Here is a 24,310-nt window from a genome sequence, read left to right on the forward strand (position 1 = left end):
TTGACAATTGAATCAAGGTTACAATTAACATGTTCCTTCTGTTATTATTGCACTCATTAATTCTGAAAGACTGCTCTTTTTGCCTCTGGAGCAGTTTTGCATTTCTTGGTCTAATCTTTGTGGCTTTATGCTTCTGTATTAAAGCCTCTCCCTTTCCTTCCTGCCATACTTCTCTCCCTGCAAATACCACATTGTATATAGTTCTACTCTCATCTTTCTTCCAATGCAACCCTTACTGGGATAAGAGTCTTCCTTGGTTATCCACTGGAGGAAACAAACTCTTACCATAATGGCATCTGAATGTCTGTGGGTAGTTCATTATAAATCATGATTCTAACTTCCAGGGAAACTCCAAGCCAAGTTCTCCAAAGAATGCTTGTAAAAGTCTGTGCACTTGTGATCAGTCTGAGTTATCTTGGCTCCAAGCCTGTGAAGCCACTTGGCATCTCAGTTTTAGGATCAGGACTTGTATTTGTTAAATTACTTGGTGCTTATAGTATTTAATAGACAAACTAATAGCTGACAGGATGTGTTAGCTAAGCTTGAAGTTATTCTGTTCTTACTCCTTCCATAACTTATAATAAATTGCAATAATCTCACATAAATAGCAATATTCTTCAATCCCAATGTGTTTACCAAATGCTTCCACAGATCTAGAAAATATTAAGACTACTACTAGTGGGGTATCCAGTTTCTAAAGAAAACTGACTTTATCCACAGGCAGGAAAGAACTTCAAGGGTCATCAAGAATGTTTAAGAAGAAAGCTTTAACTCCATATTGTTTTAGCTTCCTTTGTTGAGGACCACAAATATTTTATCTGCAGATAGAACACAACCAGCAGCAACCATCACACTGAAATCTGTGCAACCCTTATATGTGTGCTCTATTGGTCAATTCAGAATCACTGTGTTATTCTTTTATCAGCACTTTTCCTGAAGGATCAGTACCAACATGACATCTCCTGATCCATTTCTTACAAGGGAGAGCTTTCCTATGTACAGAGAAGGTTAACACAAATAAACAAAGATCTGAGACCGTGATAAATGAAGGTTTGTGTGTCTGGTGCTTCAGAGACAAAAGAAGCAGTTTGCTAGTAATAAATGTACTCATACAGTGATTTATGATAACGTTATAACATTAAATGCTCTTGTACAGGCATTCTGGTTCTACTTCCAGTGAGATCAAGGACTGAAACTTATTAGTGAAGCCACTCACCATCCAAAGAGACATGAAATGAGATATGATTTTTAAATTACAAACAGTTGCAGATATGTAACTGCTATAACTGTTATCTACTGACACAAAACCAGTTTTAAAGAAATACTGTAGCTCTCCTGCTATCATTCTGGTCATCTGAAGTCATTTAAGGCTGAATGAGAGCTCTGAAGGTGGCAAGGTAAGATAGTGCTGCCTATCTTATTAGATAAGCAATTTTAGGAATACCATTGCTTGCCTCATCTCTCAAGGAAAAGGCTTGGGCCCAGCTTATCACAGTGACAATGAATGGCAGTGAAAGTCAGACTGGGCCTAAAACACATATGAGAGAGAGAGAGAGAGAGAAGGAAAGAGGAGGGAAGGAAGGAGGGAGGGAGAGAATCAGATGAGATAGGGAGAAAATTTCTTTTGTAGACAGAGGAGCAAAAACCATTCTGCACAATTGACAGCAGCAGACATCAGGCTGGTTACATCTTCCATCTTTCCATTTCCAGGGTGCTTGAGTTACTGAAACACCTGAGGGCCAGCTTCACAGTTAAGTGTCCTCACAGTTTATATGCTGTTAGTTTAAGGCTTTTCCTCTCTAATTTTCTTTTCAAAGAACTGTTACTAGGAATGCCTTTGTTTGCAGCTTAAGTGTACTGGTCCTATGGATGATTCCAGTCAGCTCTAGCAGGCACGAGGTATGTTGTTTCTTTGGAAACATCATATCTAATTAAAACAGTCGTTCAGGTATAATGCCCTTGGGTGCCTGCAACCCAAGGCATATCTGGGATGGTGGGAGATGGGATGATTTCTCATCAATCTGTAAAGGTCATTTCGAGGACTAGTGGCATCACCTTTCATTTCGTTCAATTGTAAATAAGTTTCTTTGAAGTTTAAATTGATCTTCAGTACTGTCAACTGAGACACCAGGACCTCTTGACACTTCTTCTGGAACCATATATAATTTCATGATCCTACTGTCCCTCCTCAATTCCCTCCTTTCTAGATTGCACACATGCAGAGCCACAGTAAAAGCAGATGATGTTAGTTGTATTAAAAAGCTAAAATTTGTTATTCACCTTTACTGAGGCCAAATGACTCTGGACAAAGCTGATGCCTCAGACAAAGACTGTGTGCAAAGAGGAAATGGGCTTTCCAACAGCAGCTGTAGAGCCAAAAGCCTCAGGTAGAAGTGTGTTAGCAGCAGACAATCCATCAGTACTTGGGCAGTTTTCAATGTGTAACAGAAGTTTGTAATTTTTTTCCTTAGCATTTGGTTTTAGATCCCTTTGATTAATTGTTTTCAACCTATTAGTATATTTGCCTTAATGGGATTAACTTATTAAAAGCCATAGTTCCACTAAGTCATTCATATGCTCAGTTCTCTAGACATGTAACAATTATTTTGAAATGTTCTCAGAGAAAAAAAAATCTTTTGCACTTGAGAAACTGTTAGAGCTTTAATTACAAGATTTCTTGCAAACCGTTTAGCATTTGAATGCCCCTAATGATGAATAAGAGTCTGATCTGAGACTCTAGCTTGTTCTGTTAATTAATTAAGGCCATTTTTCTGTGCAGTCAACATAATTACTCTTATTGTTATGAGGCTAAAGGACTGCAAACTATATTCTGTTTTAGAGTATGAGGGATACATATAGAGAAAAAAGTCATTGTAAGCCTTGTAGTCCTGAAGCCTCAAACAAATAGGCAAAGAATATGTGTAATTAATTGTTATTAGAATCTCCATTTAAAAGCAGAGAGGCTGAGATATAAAAAGCTGCCCAAATCAGATTACATTGTAAGACTGTGGTAAAGAAATTAAAATATTTCTTGAGCTCCATAGCTGTGGTGAAAACATTTCACTTTGATGTGACTATGCTACCCCTCATTCCAATCTCCAGCTAACAGGAGAGACACGTTTCTGTTACTAATGAGCTCACACTCCTGGACAAAAGCAATATGTGCAACATATAAACATGTCAAACAGTTCCTGTTGAAAAAGAAACTCAGGCAGCAAAACACAGGGTGAGGGGTTTTTTTCTGCAGTTTATTTTGGGGTTAGATTTTGGAGTCTTTTTTGGTTGTTTGTAGCCCCAATCTCTTGGATGTTTCAGGGTGAAATGAATGCTGTGTTTCAACTGAAGTGAGCATGTTTTCCAACATGTATGCAGAAAAAGACAGCTCGTAGGAAGCCTCTCTCTGTTTCATTAAGGGGTAAAATTGCAACTCTGTTATTATTTTTAAGTCTACCAAAGCTTTGGAAATTGACAAGTGTGGAGATCAACACCTTCTGTTCCTCTTCTGTGCTTCTCACCTCTATCTAAAAACTGGTTGGTCAGCAAGGTTGTTCTTCCTATTGAAACCCTCATCATTTCTGAGAAGGTGGCCCATGGAGGTGCTAAATCAGCACTACTAGGGAGATAAATAGTCTGAGCAATAAGCCAACTTGAGAATAAGTAAGATGTAAAAGACACACTTTTAGATCTTAAAAACCCCACCACCCACTCATAAAATTATCAAGGTACCTTTCAAGAGACACTTTCTGAATAGAAGGAGGAAGGAACACTGAATCTCATCTGTTGCAGCAAGCATGCAGATAAACAGCCAGTTATTACCAGAATTCATCTGGACCTCACACTTTACATTTATCTTTCTCAGGGCATGGTTTTCTTTAAGATAGACATTTCACAACACTCCAGTAGAAACCTCCATCCTGATGAAATGACACCAAAGATCTGGGAATGTAAGCAAGCTGTGGTTATTACATGCTCAAAAATTTGAGAAAAGCTTGAAAATAGTTTGTTGGAAGAATTTGCTGGTTATGATATTTTTGTTCCCCTCTGTTTCTGCAGTTCACCAAAACCATATTTAGCTTTTCGATCTGTCACAGCCATCCATCTTCAAATATTTCAAGCTCATTCAAAGGAATTGTTTATCAAAATAATGATCAGAGTTGACATCTGCATTGTAGTGACATCTTCATTTGTTTTGGAGGTCAGAGAGGCAAACTAGCCACCTTTTTCCAGATTAAGACTGTGAAAGATCTTAGTGCTCTGCTTAAGGACTAAATATTTGCCCCAATGGTGTAGGCAGTGACACACATATACTTGTGTATGTTCATACATGTACACATATAAAGGCAAAAGAATCCTACAGCCACAACAAAATTTTTAAAAGACTAATATTTTGTTAATCCTTATGGTGGAATAACAGAGTGTTAGTCATAGTTTTCTGTATCTGAAGCACTTTCAGAAAAAAAAATCCACAAAGTGCACACTTTCACCAGAGTTGAATCCTGGCTCCTCCAGCAGGTTATACCCTGGATGTCTTAATGAATGCCAGGTACAAAATACCTCCCCACAGCTGCCGCCCCTCCCCAGCTAACAGCTTGTGCTGGAGCAGCATCAAAGCTGGCTGCAGGCGTAGCAAACGTATGTGCACCTGCACTGAGTAATTACTGAGGCTAATGCCAGCATGGATTAGCTTCAGTGCTCTCGTGAAAAGAGTATGGATTAACTCACAGCATTCAGCTTATTACAGCTGTCTTACTGCACATCCAGTTTTCATGAGCACTTATAAAGCAATATTTATCTATGTTCCCTTTTTATTTCTGATGATGGAGTCCTTCAGCTGTGACATTGGAGGGTCCTTCAAAGCTACTCCTTTGTCTGCTTTTCTCCCTCATTTTTTTTCCATTTCAAACTCAGCATTAATTTGCAGGTTCCTGCTCATGTCCTGCCACCACACGTACACCTATTGCCTGTTTTTAAGTTTTATAAAATATTTACTTTTTAATGTCTTTGTACTGGTTTCTTCCTCACCACCTGGAACCAGTGGGAAGACTGGATATTCACAAAAGAGAATTTAGAGATCACTTCTAAAAATCAGAATGGCTGTGACAACCGGTGCTGTCTGCAGTGGGTACCCATCTAATGAGAGCTGGATTCAGACACTCCCAACTTTTGATCATTATTGTGCTATGCTGGAATAAATCTGGAAACACAGAAATGAAGAGCTGCTACTTCTATAGCCATTCTCTTGAGTTGTCTCCAAAATCACATAAAATTATTCCTGTTGTGAATTTGCAATTTCTTTTATGTGAAAATGTAGTAAAGATAAAAATAAATTTCAGCTCTAATATCCTGCCTGCCCTGTGTATGCCTGTTTTGTCTAGACTGTGAGCAATGAGAACCAGACACCATCTGAAATGTTAATTTACTTCATTAAGGAAATGAGGCTTATATGATCCTAGTATCTGTCTGTGTCCTTTTAATAGGTTTGAACTCGTCTGATTTCAAGCTAACGTGACAGAAGTGGGGGAACAGCAAGATAATTGAACTTCTACAAGTTTCTTGAAAATTAGAAGTTCTATAGAAGAGAGATAAACGCCCTGAAAGCCTGCTGCAAAAAAATGCACATGTAGCCTGAGATTAAAGAATCCCTACAGTAAAGAACTCTTACAAATTTCCCCTCTGATGGGACAAAAAAAAAAAAAAAAAAAACAACAAACCAAACCAAACAAAAAAACACACACAAATCCAAACCAAAAAAATCTAACCCCAAAATCAAACAAACAAAAAACCAAACAAAAAAACCCACAAACACCTAGAATGCAAAATGGTAGTTGATCAGGAAATACAAACAATAGCAAGCCAAGCTTTAGTAGGCTGGTGCCAGGGCATTAGTCTGTTTATCTGTCAAAAAGCAGCAACATCTTGTGATGCACAGGAGGAACAAACACTGCAGCGAGACAGGGATCAGATTGTCCTTCCGCTGGGCTTGGCACTGCTTGGAACAGACACTGAGCTGCATCAATGCTGTGTGAAACCTTGAGTGTTTGCCATAAATGTACTCGTTTGGACTTGGCTGCTAAAAAATAGAGGAACTACAAGGGCATAAAGCAGCCCATGGCATTTCTTTTGATGAGAAATGACTTGAATACCTGATGTTTCACTGAAAGCTGCAGAGAAAAGAGATGCCAGTTTTGATGTTTGCAGATTCTCTGCTGGAAGGAAGGCAACCTATTTTTAAACAACACCCTTCCTAGCACAGGTGAAAGGAGAAGCATAACTGGTGTTAAGACACTGATCCTGGAACTGTAATTCATAGGGACACTATGTTAGAAGAGCTGGTTATGAGTGAGTGCAAGCAGATACAGTGTGTTTTTCACCGAGCATATGTGATGAGACCAGGAAGATACACAGAGAAAGATCTGAGTTAAAAAGGAGTTGCAATTCTTTTTGGTACTATGTGTATCTCTGGGCTGGGATTAACTTTTGTGCTCAGCCATTTTCAGCCCAAAAGTTCAGGGACATTCTGTGCTTAGCTCAAGGGTGGACACGTGACAGAGTCAGCTGCTTTCCATCTACTTTCCTTCTTCTTGAGAAGCTGTTCCTCTCTAACAGAGAAGGGAGCCCTTCCTCTGGAGGTGGAGGACAAGGTCTACCTCAAGGAACGAAAATGTTGCCAGTGGTGGTTTGCCAAGCTTGCACGCATGCAAAGTAACTCTTCAGCTCACCAAAAGATATTGCCTACATGTTACATTAAAAACACAACTGTCCTCTGCTGCTGTTAACAGTATAATAACAATTGCCATGTAGCACTCTCTGATTGCTGTAATTTCCTGGCAAATGGAGATCACTGATCCCTTCTGTTAGCCAATTGCTGCTTTGGAATTTGTCTAGAGAGGGAAGGATTTTATTTAGAGTACAGTTAATTCATTTGTTCTCCATAATGGAAACTACATCCTCTTCTCCAAAGCACCCGTGGATGGAACACCCCGCATGGAGCAGAGCACCTGGTCTGTAAACAGGTTCTTCCATCAGGCACGAGAGGGCACTGTTAAATGTGGTCTCCTCTCCTCTACACAAGGAGTTGCCTGCAGCAATATGAGAGTTGGCCATGTCTTCATGCCTTGGAGCAAACTGTTACACTTTTTAAAGTCATACTTTAGACCTGTCTCCTCTGGTGCTGTACAATGCCGACAGGAGAAAGATGCATTAATCATGTAAGTAAAACTAATAAAAGACACAACCATTGTCATTTAGTCATTGCTTTGCAATCACAAAAAATGAACAAGAATTTGGCTAGTGTAGTTCTCAGCCCTGCACCCAGGTTCTAGGAATCCCTTCATCTTCCTTAGGGAGAAAACAAAGGAGGATATAGAGTGTTCTTCTAAGATATAAGATTTAACTTGGCACAAATTATTCTCCTGGGAGTTTTTGTTTGTTTGTTTGTTTTTTCTTATAAGCTGTATTGGATGGGCAGTAGCCAATATTCATTTAAAATGTATTTCTCAGCAAAGGGCTAGATTATGGAACTCCCTGCACGTTGGGGTCAGACAACTAGCATGACTGGAAAGAATATGAATGTATTCCTGGACATCAGCAAACACCGAGTCTTTAAAGGTAACATGCTCCAGGGTAATGCTCCAGGAGCAAACTGTAACAGAGGAATACTGTAGGGTATAAGGTGTGGCTACATTGCACTGTGAAGAAAGACCTGGGCAGCTGGACTGCAGCATAACTTGCAAGTGGGGATGGCTGTGAGGCCAACAAATACTGATTTGGCACTTCTAGGCTTCTAAGGAGTTACAGATTTGTCTCTTACTTGATCAAATTTCCCTTGCACTGACTAAACTTCTTGTTATGCAAAAATCAAGTGAGTTTGAGATTTCAAGAAAAGAGAAACCACCAAAGAGAAGGACCAAAATAATCACTATTGCTTTTTCTTCTTACTATTACTATTCATCATTTTATGCATGTGAAATGCTGCTTATATCATGGCCCAAGTGCCAAAGTTCTTGAATAGCTACTTGGTCATCCTGTGAGCAAATGGAGGCCTTCACACTTCGTTCTCGAAGTGCTTTCTCCTCCCTCGTTCTCAGTAGTATAAGAAGTGTATGAATAAAATACAAGTGTGTAACATAAATATGTTTTGGAGATGGTTGTGTTTAGCAGAACAAATGGCCTGCCTTTGGCAGTTAGTTATTTGTCCTGCAGGAGGCCTGTGAAGCCCCACCAGGTAAGGTATTTTCAGAGGTCTATAAAAGAAAATACTTTGCTTTGGGAAACACCTTCTGCCCTCCTTGTGCCCAGGCCTAGAAGCAGAATTGGACTGGGAATTGCCTCTTTTATTTGGAGTCAATGAGCTCAGGTAAGTGGCTACACAAACTTTGGTCTCGCCAAACCTTCCTGTAGTTATTTCCTTAGTTGGTTTCTCCAAAGACTGTATTGACACAAACAAGATTCATCCCTGGCTTCTGCTGGTTGTTGGTAGTAAATTGCATTTACTACCTTTAGGAGTGCTCTGATAGGCTTACTTTTCATATGGATGATACAGTTCACTGTGTTTGGACAGGTGAATGCCATTCACTGTGTGAGGAAAGGTAAGAAGGCAGACCTTAGACTAAAGTGGAGCTTCATCTTCCAGCTGTAGCAAAAAAAGCTGGAATTTAAAGGTTTTTTAAAGAAAAAATTGGTCCTGCAACAGGAAGCTGTAGTTCAAAATAGAACATCAGTGGGAATTTTGCTAGAGGAGTCGTCTTCATATGGACTGTGAGCTGCCAACCTGCTCTCTGGGCTGGAGGACTCAGGGTGTCTGTGGTAAGTATTTGCTCTACACGCTTTTAACTGCTGTGGTGGGAGAAGTGGATCTGAAGCATATGAAATGTTCCTGGTCTTGTGTAATTCTTGGTACATTGACAGAGCAGTAATGAAAGGCTGTTTCAGCTGACCAGTTAGAATATAGATAGAGAATGTGCATGTGGTGAGGAGATCTGCATTCAATTACTGTCCTACCACAGACTGGCTGCAGACAAGACAATTATTCTGTGCCTCAGTTCCCTAATTCTAAAACAATGAGCTTCCTTTGTCTGACTTGTCTGCTTAGAGGAGATGCTCCTTGGGGCACTGATCATCTCTTAAAATGCTTTTCCTTTTACCAGTTAATACAAAGCAGCTCTGACTACCTGAGTGCTACTGGAATTCTATTGCCCCCAATCGGAAGAAGTGGTTAATTAGTCATTTATTATCTCTGGGTTTCATTTTTGTTTTCTTTATCTAATCTTGGCAAAAAATGCTTCTTTCTTGGATAACAGCATCACATAGTACTTATGGAAAATTGTCTTATGGGGTGTCTTTATTTCCCTTTTATCCCACTCCTTCCAAATTGAAGAATGTCAGTGGCAGTTCAAACTGCCATACTGGGCCATGCAGACACATTTTTCTTGGGCCAAAAAATTTTGTTATAGACAAACGCATACGATTAGCACTGCAGGGCTGTTTCATTGCCAGTTATCCCCCTGTGCACAGAAATAAATTGATGCTTTCAGACTAGGTATGAGATGCCAAAATGTCACTAGCCTAGGTGAATTTTAGTGCAGTCTCTTGTGCATGTATGTTATTCACATTAAAAATATCACTTTGGCACAGAAGGCACTTGGGCTGACTTAAAAAATGTTTCACAGATAACAAGGAGACGTAACAGTCAGTGGAAGCATTTCCAATTTGGGATATTTAATTAGACCATATGACCAAAATTCTTATGATCATCAGAAGATCAACATTCCAACATATTCCTATACTTATTAAATATTCCCTTTTTTGGTCCTAAATGTGAATGTTTGGAAAAATGTTAAAATAATACAACCCACTTGACTTCACTGGCACATTTTACAAAAGGAGGAGTAAAAAATGTGGAAGCCACTGAAAACTAAAGGGTTCTTGCTTTGGAGAAAAACAAAGTTCAAGCCAATGCTACAGACTAGCTGGAACTCTTCCACAGTTTTAAAAGGAAAAGACCCTATTGAAGGCTCTTTTCACAAAACTCCTTTGCTTCCTTTGAATAAAAAAGGAACCAAGCACACTTAACGCTGTGTAAAACAGATTTCTTTCAGAGAAGCCAGCTTTATCTTCAAGTCCCAGCTAGTTAATCTGCTCAAACTCATTTTTAACTTAAAGTCTGAGAAATCTGACACCACCACAGGGACTTAAAGTTTTTAGTCTAAATGGAATTTGCTGACAATACTCTGTTAAGGCACTGATAGAGCAGGATTGGTTTCTCTCATTAAGTTTGGTAAAAATGAATGTTTTACTCTTTCAAGGAAAAAAGACAGAAGAGGGCAAGTGTTCATTTTCTCTCTCCCTAGATCTGTAAACTCTACTTGCTATGTTTATCTGATATCTTCAGATATGTGTGTCGTAGCTGAATGATGTGCAAGTGCAGTTGTTTTGGAAGTGTCTGGGAAATCCTGCATTCCCCTGCCTGGAGGGGAGCACTCCCCTCCTGACATTGCGTGTTTTCACTTGCTCTGCAATAGAGGTCTGGCTATAAATCCAGAAGCCTGGGTATATCTGCAGCTTAAGCAGGGTTGGCTTCCAAAATATAGATTGTGAACTATTTATGTGAAACTCCTGCTGTGGGTGGTTGGAAATCCCAAATATGCACTGGAGCATGGTCAGGCATGTGCTGCATTTACAGGTAACTATAATATCCTTGCATTTCTACTGTTTGGGCATTGCTTCATGACTGAACAGAATTTCATGGCCAAAACCTTTAGTTACAAATGTTATGTTACTCTCCTATAACTGCTGAAGTTACCTACCATGAGTTTTGTCAAATTATAACAACTTCATTGGCATGAATTAGGCAACCTTCAAATGTATCTTCTCAATTTATCATGTTTACTTCAGGGGAACAAATCTGTGTTATATAAGACTTACCAGACATTGCTCCTATAACATTGTTCTTCACTTTTATTCCCAAGAGTTGGGGTATTTGCACTCCTTAGCTTTGTATTAAAAAAGAAGAAAAAAAAAGAGAGAGAAAAATAAAATAAGAATACTGTGCATCTCTGTAATCATGCTGTAGCCATGACCAGGGTTTCTTTCTTTAGGCTAGAAATTGTGATTAGAGACTGAAGGTTGTAATAAAAGTAAATTATACTCTATAGTTGTCTTGGCTGGTCTCTCTATGGAATGGGAATGGGCACTAACTTCAGATGTAATGGAAGCTCTTTACTTTGGCCTGTTGAGCAGAACATAGCTATGCTCTGATAGAAACAGTAATAAGCATATTTGCTGACTTTTTCCTCTGATTCATGTCAAACTTCCCCTGTCAATATGAACTTAGCTCTGCTGAAGTGTCTTCCACATATGCGCAAATCTGTTTGTGTTTCATGAAAAATGACAAAACTAACTGCATGGTGCAGGGTGGCAAGATTATCTTTCTGATGATTGCCTTCATAGTGAACCGTAAGAAGGTTTAGGCTGGATATTAGGAAAAGTTTCCTAACCAGAAAGTTGTTGGGTACTGGAACAGTCTCCCCAAGGAAGTGGCCACAGTACCAAGCCTGACAGAGTTCAAGAAATGTTTGGACAATGCTCTCAGGTACATGGTGGGATTTTGGGTACTGGCCCATGCAGGGTCAGGAGAAGGACTTTGATGATCCTGTGGGTCCCTTCCAACTCAGAATGTTCTATGATTCTAAAATTCATCTGCAGGGTCACTCTGGCTTCAGTTTGGTACCTGTTTCTCTCTTCCTGTTTGCATAACCCAGAGTTACCACCCCCTTTATCCATCACTTGACTTACATGAAAACCAATAGCACTCTGTGGATGGATTTCATTCAGCAACAGTCAGATGTAGTTAATGTTTTGAATGCTTTAATATCTGAAAGTTGAAATTCTAAAGCTCTGACCAGTGGCTTTAGAAAAATGAAGGTGCAGAATTTTTGGAGTCCAACCAAATATTTGGTCTGCTAATCTGAACAGTTTGTTAGTTTGAAACACAGGTTGTACATTTTAGCTGCTGTTTAAATCAGAGAAATTGCTAGCTTGTCCTTGTTTATTCCACTAGCTTATATGTTATTCCAGCCTCTAAATACAAGAGGATAAAACAGCTGCTGAGTTTCCAAATCTGAAACTTCCCCAGCAGCCAAATGCTTATAGTCCTGCTGCCTTTTTCCAATAAACATAGAAATGTAAAGGCTCAGATACCTGCACAAGTTACCAAATAGTAATAAAATGCCTGTGTGGCCTTTTGCTGACACATCTAATTCATTTTTCTTGCTCCTGAGCTGAGTGAACTGTTGCTGGACTAAAATGCACGTCAGTGTTAGTACTACATCCTGTCTGACCTCTTGGCTTCCTCCCTCCTGAGGTACTCAATCTCTATTTGTAGCATGAAACTCACAGGCTTTTAATGCTTTCTGTGTTCATGATCAGCAAAGACATAAGCAGGATGAAGATGATAATTTAGTCTGCCTGCAGATTTGGAAAGATATTATAGTGGCTCCCTTTTAGAAGATTATCTTCTAATCTCAAGAGATTAGAAACTGCATTGCTTTTAAAATGAGTGAATGAAGTTTTTACATTCTGAAAAAAAAAATCCACAAAACAAACAAAAAAACCCCAACAGCAAAACAAAAAAGCAAAAAATCAAGCTCTCACAAATCAGAAAGAAAAGAAATAATGGGCTCTGGGAAATGGGTGAATGTGTGTTCCTTCACAGTAAAGTTACCTCCTAAACATAGCACAATGCACCTCCTGAACTTTATCCTGAAAGGAGCCTTAAGGATTTTACAGAAAGATTGCAAGTGAAAGAATGAATGGGGAGGAAAGCACAACGCAAAAGGAGAGGTTATCTTTACTCCCTTTATGCAGCGCTGCTCCTTGTACTCTTAATCACCTGATAATCATCTGAACCCGCAGTTCAGCTGCAGTAACTCACTTTTCCAAACACTTCAGCTGGGTAACTTCATCCTTCACTCATTTCCCGCGCCTTGCCCGACAGAAGCTGTATAAACCCTCTGAGGGTTTTGCTGGTTACAGTCCGTGGCTTGTAAACTACAAAAATCTAAATGTAGGTCAAGATGAGTTAAAATCTTTTAAACACAGCCAGCCGCTGTTTCCTAAACATGTCCCTGGAGCAGCTGCATGAAGGATGTTTACAATTAAAAAACAACCCTCAAGCAGCCAGCTAAGAATGCACAGGATTACTCTAATGAGCAGCATTCATTAAATATCATATCTGAAATTTCTATATTTAAATTTGATCAGATTTAGGATCAGCATCAGAAGAAGTGGAGCTATTCACTTGCAGTATCCTAGAAGGCTCTTAGTACAAAGGCCCAACTGGAAGATAAATGGTCCCAAAAGGACTCTGGGGACAAACTGTGACTGAGAACAAAGTGTGATGTCATGATGGCTTCTATTAGGATTGGAGATCCCCTCACTTTTTCCTCCCCTTTCCTTCTTTATCTGATTTGTGCAATCAAAACCAGCCAAGCAAACAAACAAAAAACCAAAAACCCCCAAACAAACTATTTAGAAAACCCCAAACCCAAAAACCCCATGAAAAATGTGAGCTCTGCTGAAAATGAGTCAATCCCTTGAAACCCAGCAGGGGCACCGTCTGCTCCTCTTATGGAGCTCAGAAGCTTTCAGCACAATTCAAGTGTCTCCTACTCCTCCCTCTCAGCTGAAGGCAGATGTGGCTTCACTGGCAACACTGGGCCTTCTTTGTGAGTGTTTAAGGCCTGAGCAATCATTTTAAATTGAAAGCAGATACGATGATGCTATTACAAGATTGTCTAGAGCAGCAATTCCCAACTGGTAAGGCATGAGAACATTTACAAGAAATGGGTTTCATGAAGCCTAGGCTAGAAATCATCACAGAAAACCATAAGCATGATGCATAGCAGCATGTCCATAAAACAGTGCTTAAAAATGTTGACAAAACTCTTTTCAAAGAGGTGTTGGCAGCACAGATTTCAGTCAGACCATGGAGAAGATCAAAGCAAGCTTGTGCCAGGCTCTGTGTAGCTCTTGGGTTTTCATGTTTTTTTCCGTATTCTAATGCCAAATAAACATTTATCTGCTGAAAGAAAACGTTCATACAACAAGCTCCTTTTACAGCTCAGGTGCCGCTGGGTATGTAGCTGTGGAATTCTTTGCATGTGCACTGTCATTTGAAATCAACTATAGACAGCCAGCCATGCACTTCAGCGAAGATCAGGGCTGTATGTCCATTTGTTTTTGACTCAAAAGAAAAACATCTGGCAGTTCAGAATATGCCACAAATCATACACTGGGAAGGAAAAAGCCCAGGATGTAATTAGCTGGATGTAATTAGATTAGCACAGTATGAATATACAATTGAATGCTGGTACTATGAATAGTGTTACCTGGCACCAGTTCACCTGTGAAGTAAACTGACCAACAGCTGTCTTTAAAATGTATTTGTACCAACTCAGAGGTTTAGTTTACTTTACAGATATTCTTAAAATTTCCTTGAAGTTCTGTTGTGACTTCATAGAAAAGAAAATCTGGAGACAGAGTTTTAACAGAGACAGGACTGAAGTATCCAGAACCCCTGATAATAAAGTGACTTTTCTTTAGGACTCCCAATTCAGTGATTCCAGTTTAAATAAAAATAAATAAGTAAGCTTCTATTAATCTATTTTTGAAGTTCCAGAGCCTTTAAAACGGGAAAAGCATCTTATTCTCCTAACAGAGTCAATCTAAAGAAAATAAGAATAAGAAAATTATTGCTGCCTCCTCTTAGAGAGGCAGCAGCAATTCCACTCAGTTCACTCACTTTGTACTGCACATGAGAGTCAAAAGTGATGGCTGTAAGTTCTCACAGACTCATACTGGTAACTGCTCTCATCCTTTGCAGAGGCTTGTGATCAGGTACCAGGAATGATGCACCAGAGAAAGGCAGCACCCTGCACTGCCTCCTTGTACAGTCTGCTCTGGTTGCAGTACACATGCTCTACCAATGGAAGAAAAATTCACCTCAGAATCAAAACAAAAAACATTGAGGTATCTGCAAATATAAAACTTGTGACATCACTGCAGTGAAGTACAGCTTAGCTGTGACTTGCTGACCCTGGCCACAATTTTTTGAGTTGATAGCTGTTGAGAGGAAACAGCAAGGGGAGAGGAAGAACTGTAACCTGGACTGTGGTTTGCTCTATCACTCCAAAGGTGTCTTAGAGCCTCGTGAGGAGACAAGTTCTCTGCATCTTTTGCTTTCCTTTTTCTGTAGTAGCTCAGAACCTTTTTAAGACACCGTACAGTAATCTGATCACGGCACAGAAGAAGGCAAGAGGGCAGAAAAGAGAGGCTTTATCCACAGAACGTGGACTTTTTGTTGGTCTTATGCCCATGTATGTTTATGATCTGGCTATAAATCCATTTCAGATAAATAGTTGATTTTTTAAAAATGTGGAAATAAAATTAAAAAATTTAAATACTAGCATAAAGTCTTTAAGTTTTCAACATACCTGATCTTCCTATCCCTCTCCTTCAAGGTCTCCAGTTCCACAATATAAAATGGCAGTTCTAAGATCTTATTATTGAAGAGGATTCAATTTGTCCCCATCAGTCATTTGCTCTTCCTTCAACACTACTTTATCACTTAACACAATTAACTGTAAACGGTTTATTAAACTAAATCCCCTGTCCCAGATTTGGGCATCCCATGGCAGATGTGCCAGTGCATAGGCTCTGGGGGTGAGGAGGCAGGGGCATTCCCGAGGCCCCTGTGTGGCTGAATGAATGCCCTGTTGCTGGCACTGGGGCATGGCAGGGCTGCAGCTCCACACAGACCCCTACGCTCTCCACACTCTCATGCACATCCCCCTTGGCACCCTATGCAAGTCCCAGGCAGACCTTGACACACATCCCCTGTACACTCCCCCACTATACAGTCGATGCACTCACCCCAGAGCACACATACATACCCCATGTGTACTTCATTCGTGCCCCTGCCAACCCATAAGCACGGGATCACACACAAGGGACCATGATTCTGCCCATACATACACTGTCTATGAACCCCACATACCCACACACAGCCACCACATGGCTCTCCTGTGCCCAGCACATACAGCACCCACATGTACCCCTACACACTCCTCACACACCCCCAGACCCAGGTGTGCATGCCCTGCATATGCAGCCGCCCCACCTGGGCGAGCTGCGCTCCACAGGTGCTGCTGGGCTGGGCTGGGCTGGGCTGGGCTGGGCTGGCCGTGCCCCTCCTTCTGCTGGTTCTGGCGGGCCCCGGGCTCCCCCTGGGCTCCCGGCCGCCGTCGAATAAGGCTCCGCAAGGAAGGAGTTAAAGGCGGCCGCGCCGACCGCAGTCGGTATCGCCACAGGGCAGCGCTTCCCCGGCGGGCTCGGCGCTTCCCCCGCTGCCGGAGGGCAGCCTCGGCCAGCCCAGCCGAGCGGCAGGTGGGCTGCGGACGGCACCGGGCCGGGGCTGGGCAGCTTGGCGGCCGGGGGGCTCCGGCAGCGCTCCCGGAGCAGCGGGGCTCTCCCTGCCGGGACGCGGGGGAAGCCCGTGGGCGGGCACGGGTAGGGGGTACCGGGGCATCCTCCGCGGGAGGAGCTGAAGTAGGCGGAGAAGGAGGAGGAGGAGAAGGAGGGAAACCTGCTGCTCCGGAGGGACGAGGTAGCGGCGCTGCAGCGGGCCAGCCCAGCGCGGGCTGCGGGCACATGCCGGCTGCGGGCATATGCCGGGCTTGGAGCACCGGAGCCGCGGGATTCCTGCGGGTGTCTCAGCCCAGCTCCCGTCCCTTCCCCTGCAAGACCGTCCGCTGGGATCCCGCAGAGAGGAGGGCTCACCTGCAGTTCTTCTCCCGGAGTGCATTAATCCGAGAGCAAGCAAACCTGGTAGTAAGTACTTGTCCTCTTTTATGTGTGATTTGCTGAAGGTTTATTATGCTCTGTTGGCAGGTAGCAAAGGATTTTTAGGAAAATGCATTTATGGGCTCGGCTGTGAGGATAAGCTCTCTGGCTGTCTCTTGGACTCCTGAGCCTTTCAAATACAAAGGTGCATATGTAGGAATGTTCCTTCACTGCACATGCACATCTTTAATGTTTCAGACAAAATTATGTCTTGGATTTGTTGTGGGGGTTTTTGAACTTCTGCTGTTCTCAAAGCATTTTGTACCATGCTGCACAACATACTTAGTGTCTGACAGGCAGATAAATCCTGGTGACACCACTTAAATGTACTGCGTAAGGATGGGAGAAGATGAGTATTTAAAATCATTAACTTGGCAGAGGGGGAAATCACTTCTCTGTGTGCTGCTTTCCCGCTATGGAGCAATATGCTTTTGGGATTATTTGCCTTTTAATCCTCTTTCCTGTGTGTGCACATCTGGACTCTGTCGTGGCACTGCACCCTGCACTCAGCCTGGAAGGGAGTGGCATGGCAGACTAGCAAGGGCTGGAGACCAGGGATGGAAAGAGAGTGAATCTTTCCCTCCTCTTACAGTTTAAAGATACTTTTTAGCCTCAGCCTTGTCTTCTGCAGAGAAAATCCACAGGAATACCTCTCCCTGAGTCAAGAAGTGGAATCAAAAGTGTTTTGAAGGCTACATTATGCTCTCTACATAAGGGAAAGGCTGAAACTATGAATGGAAGTACCTGATTCCGCACACCCTGCTTCCAAGGGGATTCCAAGCATTGAACCTTATGAGGGGTGAGCATGGCATTGCATGACATGCAGAAGGTGTGTTCCTACTGAGACTCTCCAAAATTATGCTACCTCTTTGTGGAGTGGTGGAAATATAATTTCTGCCAGTGAAGCTGTAAGAAATGTAGTCCATTCCTCTTACATTTTTAATCCCTAATAGAATTACAGTCTATTTCCCCCTGCTTCCTGCACACATCTTTATTTTATTTATTTTGCTAATGACTTGCATTATTATTTGCCAAATATGATATGTGTCTTCCTTGTACAGCTTTATGTTTGCTGAGATGTTCCTGGAACCAGGCTCTAAGAGTGCATTTTAGGAGCTCTTTGTTTATAAACCAGAATTATATTTGCTAATAACTGAAAAGTTAATTTTTATCTGGCACATATCCAAAGTATTTTCTGTTTCCTCAAATGATACTGTTTCTCTGTAGCTGGTCACTGTGTGTACTGTAGTCTGATAACACATTTTTATAATACGCTAATGTTACACTCATCCTTAACACTTTGCGTTCTAATGCTACTTGACAAGTGTTTTAACTCTAAAAGTAACTGGAGTGACTTTGTTGGTTGTAGTAGGAGAACGTTGGCTACCAGAGGATGAGTCACTAGAATGATAGGCAGCATGTCCTGTGCTGGTGTGGGATATATTAATGGCATTTAACCTTTTTAGATAGGCACAAGCAGAAAGAAAATGCCTGGTTTAATAAACATCACAGTTAGGATTTTGTATAAATGTGGGAGGCTCACGCAAGTTAATATCACTGACCCAATTTTTATGGGTCTTGTAGGGAAATCTTAATAGGTCTGCTGCAAAGCAAGTTAGAAACCTGATACTTTGCTCCTACAAGCATCTCTCCACAGCTTTAGTTGCTTTGCTGCTTTAGTTGCTTTGCTACCTGGTCCAAAGGAGGATGAAGGAAATAATTCAGTGAAGTTCTATTGGTTTACTTGTATAATGCCGAAAGAGAATTTATAAAGTCTGAAATAAGCAAGGATTATGTATTGCCATTGGTTTAAGTTAAATGCAAGAGACGCATCATTTTTCACCAGCTTTTGGTCTGTTTTGTGTTCTCCCTGGCTCCTCCTCTAAGTTCATTAGGACTTCCTCTGGGCGATGATCCGATTTTTACAGTCAATCAAAATCCATACCAATATCCTTACGCAGTCCAAATGCACTGTATTTAGAAAGACTATAAACCAACAGCTACAAATTACTTTCAGAGCCCTCCTAAAACAAAATGCAGATGCAAATTGAATTCAGAACTGCTCCAAAGGCTGTGCCTTAAACTTGTGGATGTCTAAATCCAGAAATTGTGCTCAGAAGCTGCTTGCGAGCCATGTAAGGAGATGGCTGAAGTTTTTGGTTAGACTCTGGAGAACTGTAGCCACAGCCTGTGGTTGTTGGACTCTTCTAGGTAGTTTGAGTTCAGGGCTGAGCATGGGCTGGAAGTGTTCCTGGTTTTGTGGGCAGACTAGTCTCCTCTCCTTCATAAACTTGTCAAGTTCATAATAAAACATGCTGTGGTTGTTTGCTTGTACTGTGCTTAAAGCTCTACTCAACAGCTTTTCCAAACTTTGTTCCACAGGTATGAGTTAGGAGGTAATGAAGGTAATTTATTTTTTCCCATTGTCTGGTTGATACACTCTTCTTTGAGGCTAAATTGCTCTTTTTTTAACTGCCTGGTGGAAGGTAGGTGTCCTTTCTTTCATTGGTCTGGAAGCCCATTGCTGCATCTGTTGCAGTAGAGTTTTAAAACTTTTTCAGTGGTATCCACTGTGGGTCTTAGCAAGTCCTGTTCAGCTGCCTTCGTCCCCTTTGCCGATGGAAACGCTTCTGTGATGTACACTAGGACTATGTATGTTGTTTGGATTTCAGCACTGCATGCAGAGAAGATATGATTAATCTGCAGTGCTGAGAAGTATTCCTTAGTGAAGCCAGATGGATTCAGGTAGGATGGACTCTGGAGTTGGGTTTTTTTCTTTTTAATTTAGCATAGCTTTAAATGTCATCTGTGTTGTCTGTGATTACAGTGTGGGTTTTGCTAAAATCTGGGTCTTTCCTGGACAATTGTACAGGATCTGTTGAATGTGCTACAGTAAGGTCTGTCTCTAGTAATGTCTTCATTAAGTGAATCCAAAGAAAGAGTAAACTAATTGCCAGACTAACATGTCATTTGGCTCTTTGAACAAGCTACTGAACACTAACTTATGAATAGAAACTTAAGATGTTCATTAGCAACCTGCTACATGAAAGAAATGCCAAAATGAAAAGAAAATGCATTTATACTCCTGTTGTTGCTATTAAAGCTGACATAGAATTCCAGCTTAGTGTTCATGAGAATCTTGACTAATTTCATAAACTTCTTTTGCCTCTGGTGTTTCAGCAGCTGCTCCCTGTATAAAAGCTGGGAATAACTGGTTCTGCTTTAGTAGGAATGAAAGGAGAATCGAGCTCTATAGAAATGAGAAGATTAGAGCTCCATGAGGCATATACCTATTTAATGCTGCTGGAAACCAAACTCACTCAAATAATCTTAACTCTCACTTCTGGTGAGCAGAAATTCTAGGGGGGAAAAAATTCCCTTAGTGACTTATTAACAAAGGCTTTTCAGGTTTGCTGGGATTTATCATGTGAGCCTAATCTACCTTTTGTTCATCCAGTTGGCAGGCTTTAAGATTTAAAAGGGTCTGCAGAAACTCCTCCCCTAGACTCCTTATTTAATTAAAGAGGCTTGGTGCATTATTTACCTTTGAGTCTTCCATTTATGTGGGAACAATGAGTTGGGGTTAACATATTGTAAAATATTTGTGAATGCTGTCTTATAAGCAGGGGAAAACAGAAAACTCTGGTTATACCTTCAATTTACACTGACTTATATGGGTTCAGTCAGAATGTCTGGAAGTGAGGCCAGTCCTACATGAATACTAAAGTATAAATATGTGCATGTGATACAGTTTTTCCTGACTATATAGGCTATTCAAAGGGCCTGGATGAGGGTCAGTTTAATTTGCTTCTATGAGAGCTCTCCAAAGTGATCAGATGTGCAGATCAGGCCTTTTAAGGACCAATATTTTTTGTATTTTGCTTTGGTAGTCCAGCAAAGACAGACTGGTAACTGTAGTTCTCTCACTGATTCCCCTCAGTTTCTTCTCCTCCCCCACTCCATTCATCCCTGTAGCTGTGAGCATCAAGTTGCAGATAAAACGACTTCTGAGAGAGCAATGGGATGCAGCTCTTGCCAAAGGCAATTAAGTGCTTAGGATTACAGTGTGCTTTACAAAGTGTGTTCTTGCTGAATCCCTTTCCTCTTCTGCTTGCTGGCACAAAGCAGTTTCTTGGCACTTACCTTTGTTATAACAAGTCTGAGCATTACTAAACTTCATTACAGTGTGTCAGCTCTCTGATGAAGTCTAGAAAGCTGCAGTGTCTCCTGTTTTGAGGACAGTCTTGCTGGTGATTCTTTACTAAAAGTCAGCTTGACCTCATCACCTCTGCTGTAATTGGATTAAATTCAGTCACTTGCCAAAAACACGGCCAGCTGATGGCATATTAATTATTCAGGCTGAACTGCTGTTTTCTAGGCATGGGTTCCTTGGTACCAAGGGCATTTTTAGGGTTTGTGATGCAGCTGATGTGCCACAGGATACAGAATTGTCACAGGGGGATGTTTTTGCTTCATCGTATAAGGATTAAAACACACCATACGTTCTGTGTGAAAGTAGAAGATCTAACCTGTGGGAGAAGAAATTACTGGCTCTGCTTGCCAGTCATATGCATCACTTACTGCTGCTTCTTGCAAAATATGATAAATTGCTGAGAGTCCACAGACATCCTGGCTGAGGGAAGTGAGTGATGGCATATGCTGTTTTACACACACACTGCAGTTTATTTCTAATTATTGCACAGCAGGTTAAGATCATTATTCATATTGTCGTTTTACTGCTTTTTCTGTTATTCTTCAGCACTCTTGTGATCTGAGGTATTTGCAGAGCAGCAGGATGATATCTGAACAGAAAAATGTGCCCAAAAGAACACTGGAACTGTGTAGTCAAGGATAATCTGATCACCAAGCCTGTAGTTTCACTCCGAGACCTTTTATATACTCTCTAAACCAGTGTAATCCAGCTTTCAGTGGAACGACTGCTAAGTAGCAAAAGTCACTATCCTGATTGTTAACCTCAGTAAAATGCTAAGGGATGAGTGAGTAATGAGGAGACCAAGACCTGAGTTGCAAATACTCTTACAAAGAGGATTTCAGTGGCTGGAGAGACAAAGTGGTACTTGGTATGGCACAGACACTCTGAGATGTTCCAAATAATGAAAGGATCCCTGTTTTGTGAGTTAGCTTGTCTTATCTGCCTAGAAGTACTGCAAGTTTCCTGTTTACTGCCAAGGCCTATAAAGAGTTGCACTTTGCAGTCAGCATGGATCAGAGGAACTAGAGCTCCCAGGTCTTTGTTCCTATCAGGACACTGTTGTATTTGATTTCAAGGTGATGTTGCTTTCTCTAAATTCTATGAACTGATAAGTGCTCATGGTGCGAAACAAGGTGAAACAGGGATGTGAGATTTTCCATATCTGCTAAGTGACAGTCACAATTTCATTTATTGTATAAATATACAGTGCAAATAATAACAAGGATAGTCCATTATAATGTAGTTGTCCAATCATGTTTTTGGCACTTTTAACTATTAGGAAGTTACTTGTTGCTTACTGGAGTAGGCATATAATTCCATTAATTCTTTCAAATGGTGTAAGCAGTTTGTTAAATATGAAAGCAAGGGTTTCTTTAAATTCACATATTTTATGGGTGTAGAATCAGGGTCCTTAAAAAATAAACAAACAAAAAAAACCCCAAGACAAAACACTGACCATCTCTTCTGAAGAAGAGTTAACAATTTGGCTGGGTAAAGAAAAAATAACATAAAGGGCACGTTCTGTAAGAAGCACTGTCGAAGTCTAGGTCAGGGAACCACTGTCTGTGTGTTCTTATGCTCTTGATTGTATCACAGGGAAAGCTATAGAGCAGAAGCAATAAGCAGGCTGTGTTTGAAATGCACAGAAAGAGATATTTGTCAAGAATGGCCGGCTTTACTCAGGTTATTTACCTCAGAGCTTTTAGGATCATAAGCTTTCCTTGGTGGGAGAAGAGGAAGGTCTGAAGTCGGTGCTTCCTGTCTGAAAGCATTACTCACTGCTCATCACTGCTTCAAGTCCAGCTTAGTTTTGGAGCTGAGAAGCCTTTTCTGTTCAGTGCAGTGTAAGTTTACGCCAGGGCTGCGTGGCTTAAATTGGTGATGTCTGTCCGTGCTGCTGCTGTTTTAAGTGCTGACATTCAGGCCATGGTGGCCTCAGGGGGTGTATCTTGGACAGAGCCTGAGAGACCCTGGCAGAGGGAGCCTGGCTTTGAAGTGTAACAGCTGCTGTGCGGGTGTCTCACCCCCAGCACCGGAGCGGTGCAGCTCCTCTGACCTCCACAGAGCTGCAGCATTCATGGGGTTTGGTGATGTGGGCCTATATTCTTTTAAATGGTCTATTTAGCAGCTCTTTTCCATATGCAGTCTCCATGCCAGTGACAGGAGCTTCCTGGAACTGACAGGACACACAAAAGACCCTCTTCTCTAAACCGCTGGACCTTAAGGATATTGAAAAGATGTTACAACAAGCCTCATAATACACCATTGTGAGGCTCTCTCTGAAGACGCCTGAGGTGGCATCACACCTCTAAGCTTTCCAGAGGGGGTGTGATGACCCCACATGGGAACAAAAATACAAGAGTAATGGTTTGGGTGGCTGTGAGGAATTTTATGGTACTACTTCCCCTGGCTGTAACTTGAAACCAGCTGGAGACATTTAGTGCTGACTGAACTCATGTAAGAGGCAAGCAAAAGTCTGAGCATGTATCAGGTAAGTTTGTTAGGAAGAGATCTTGGCTTGTGAATCTGTGCTTGTCTGGGTGCATCTTTCTCGCAGGCAGGGCAATGGTGAAAGGTTTGTTTCATTTTCTTCTGCATTTCCCTTTCTTCCTACTCATTTTCCTGTTCCTTTGCAGTACAGCAGTTTTTCATGTTGCTGTGAAAGTGTCCATGTTAGTGAGTGGAGTGAGCACATTTCAATGGAAGAGAATCCTGGTTTGTGAAGTCTGAGTTTCAGCATTTCTTGGTGAGTGGCAGAGGTTGCATCCTGTGCTCCCTCAGCCCTTCTCAGGGATGTGCCATAACAACCTGTGGTGCTCTGACAGGAGAAACTGTGCCAGCCATTGCTGTGTCACTGGGAAAACAGTCTTGAGTAAGAGAATTACAATTTTATTATTTTCCTATCAATCAATACAGACTTCTGATCACTGACTTGGGTGCTCAGGAGCAAGACTACCACAAGCATGTATGAAGTCACTTACAGAAATACTCAGCCCTTTCCCTCATGGATCCCTCTTGCTGCACACTCGGAGCAGGTCACAGACAGCAGCAGCCCTGAGGATGCCTGTCCCTCGGCATGTGACCCTGCATGGTGTCCCCAGCCCTCAGCAGCTGCAATTTTCTTTCCCTAACTCCTGGTTCTGGGTTTTCTCTGGCTGATGGGCTATTTGATGCCATGACAAGCTCTGGCATGTAGGG

The 24,310-nt window shown here is 41.5% G+C and overlaps 1 protein-coding gene across 6 annotated transcripts in view; it reads left to right on the forward strand.

Moving 5' to 3' along the window:
• The first annotated feature begins 16,709 nt into the window (after positions 1-16,709).
• The window catches only part of MYLK (myosin light chain kinase), a 197,031-nt gene continuing 189,430 nt past the window's right edge, over positions 16,710-24,310 (forward strand). For 4 of the 6 annotated variants that reach the window (XM_071562932.1, XM_071562934.1, XM_071562935.1 and 1 more), the window contains exon 1: positions 16,710-16,887. In XM_071562932.1, coding sequence (XP_071419033.1) covers positions 16,725-16,887 — 163 coding nt within the window. In that variant the 5' untranslated portion in view covers positions 16,710-16,724. Of the gene's footprint in view, positions 16,888-17,682; positions 17,699-24,310 lie in introns of those variants that run through there. The other 2 variants (XM_071562939.1, XM_071562937.1) reach the window with 2 other exon arrangements.

The sequence above is a fragment of the Pithys albifrons genome, chromosome 8, assembly GCF_047495875.1.
Source record: "Pithys albifrons albifrons isolate INPA30051 chromosome 8, PitAlb_v1, whole genome shotgun sequence".
NCBI lineage: Eukaryota > Metazoa > Chordata > Aves > Passeriformes > Thamnophilidae > Pithys > Pithys albifrons.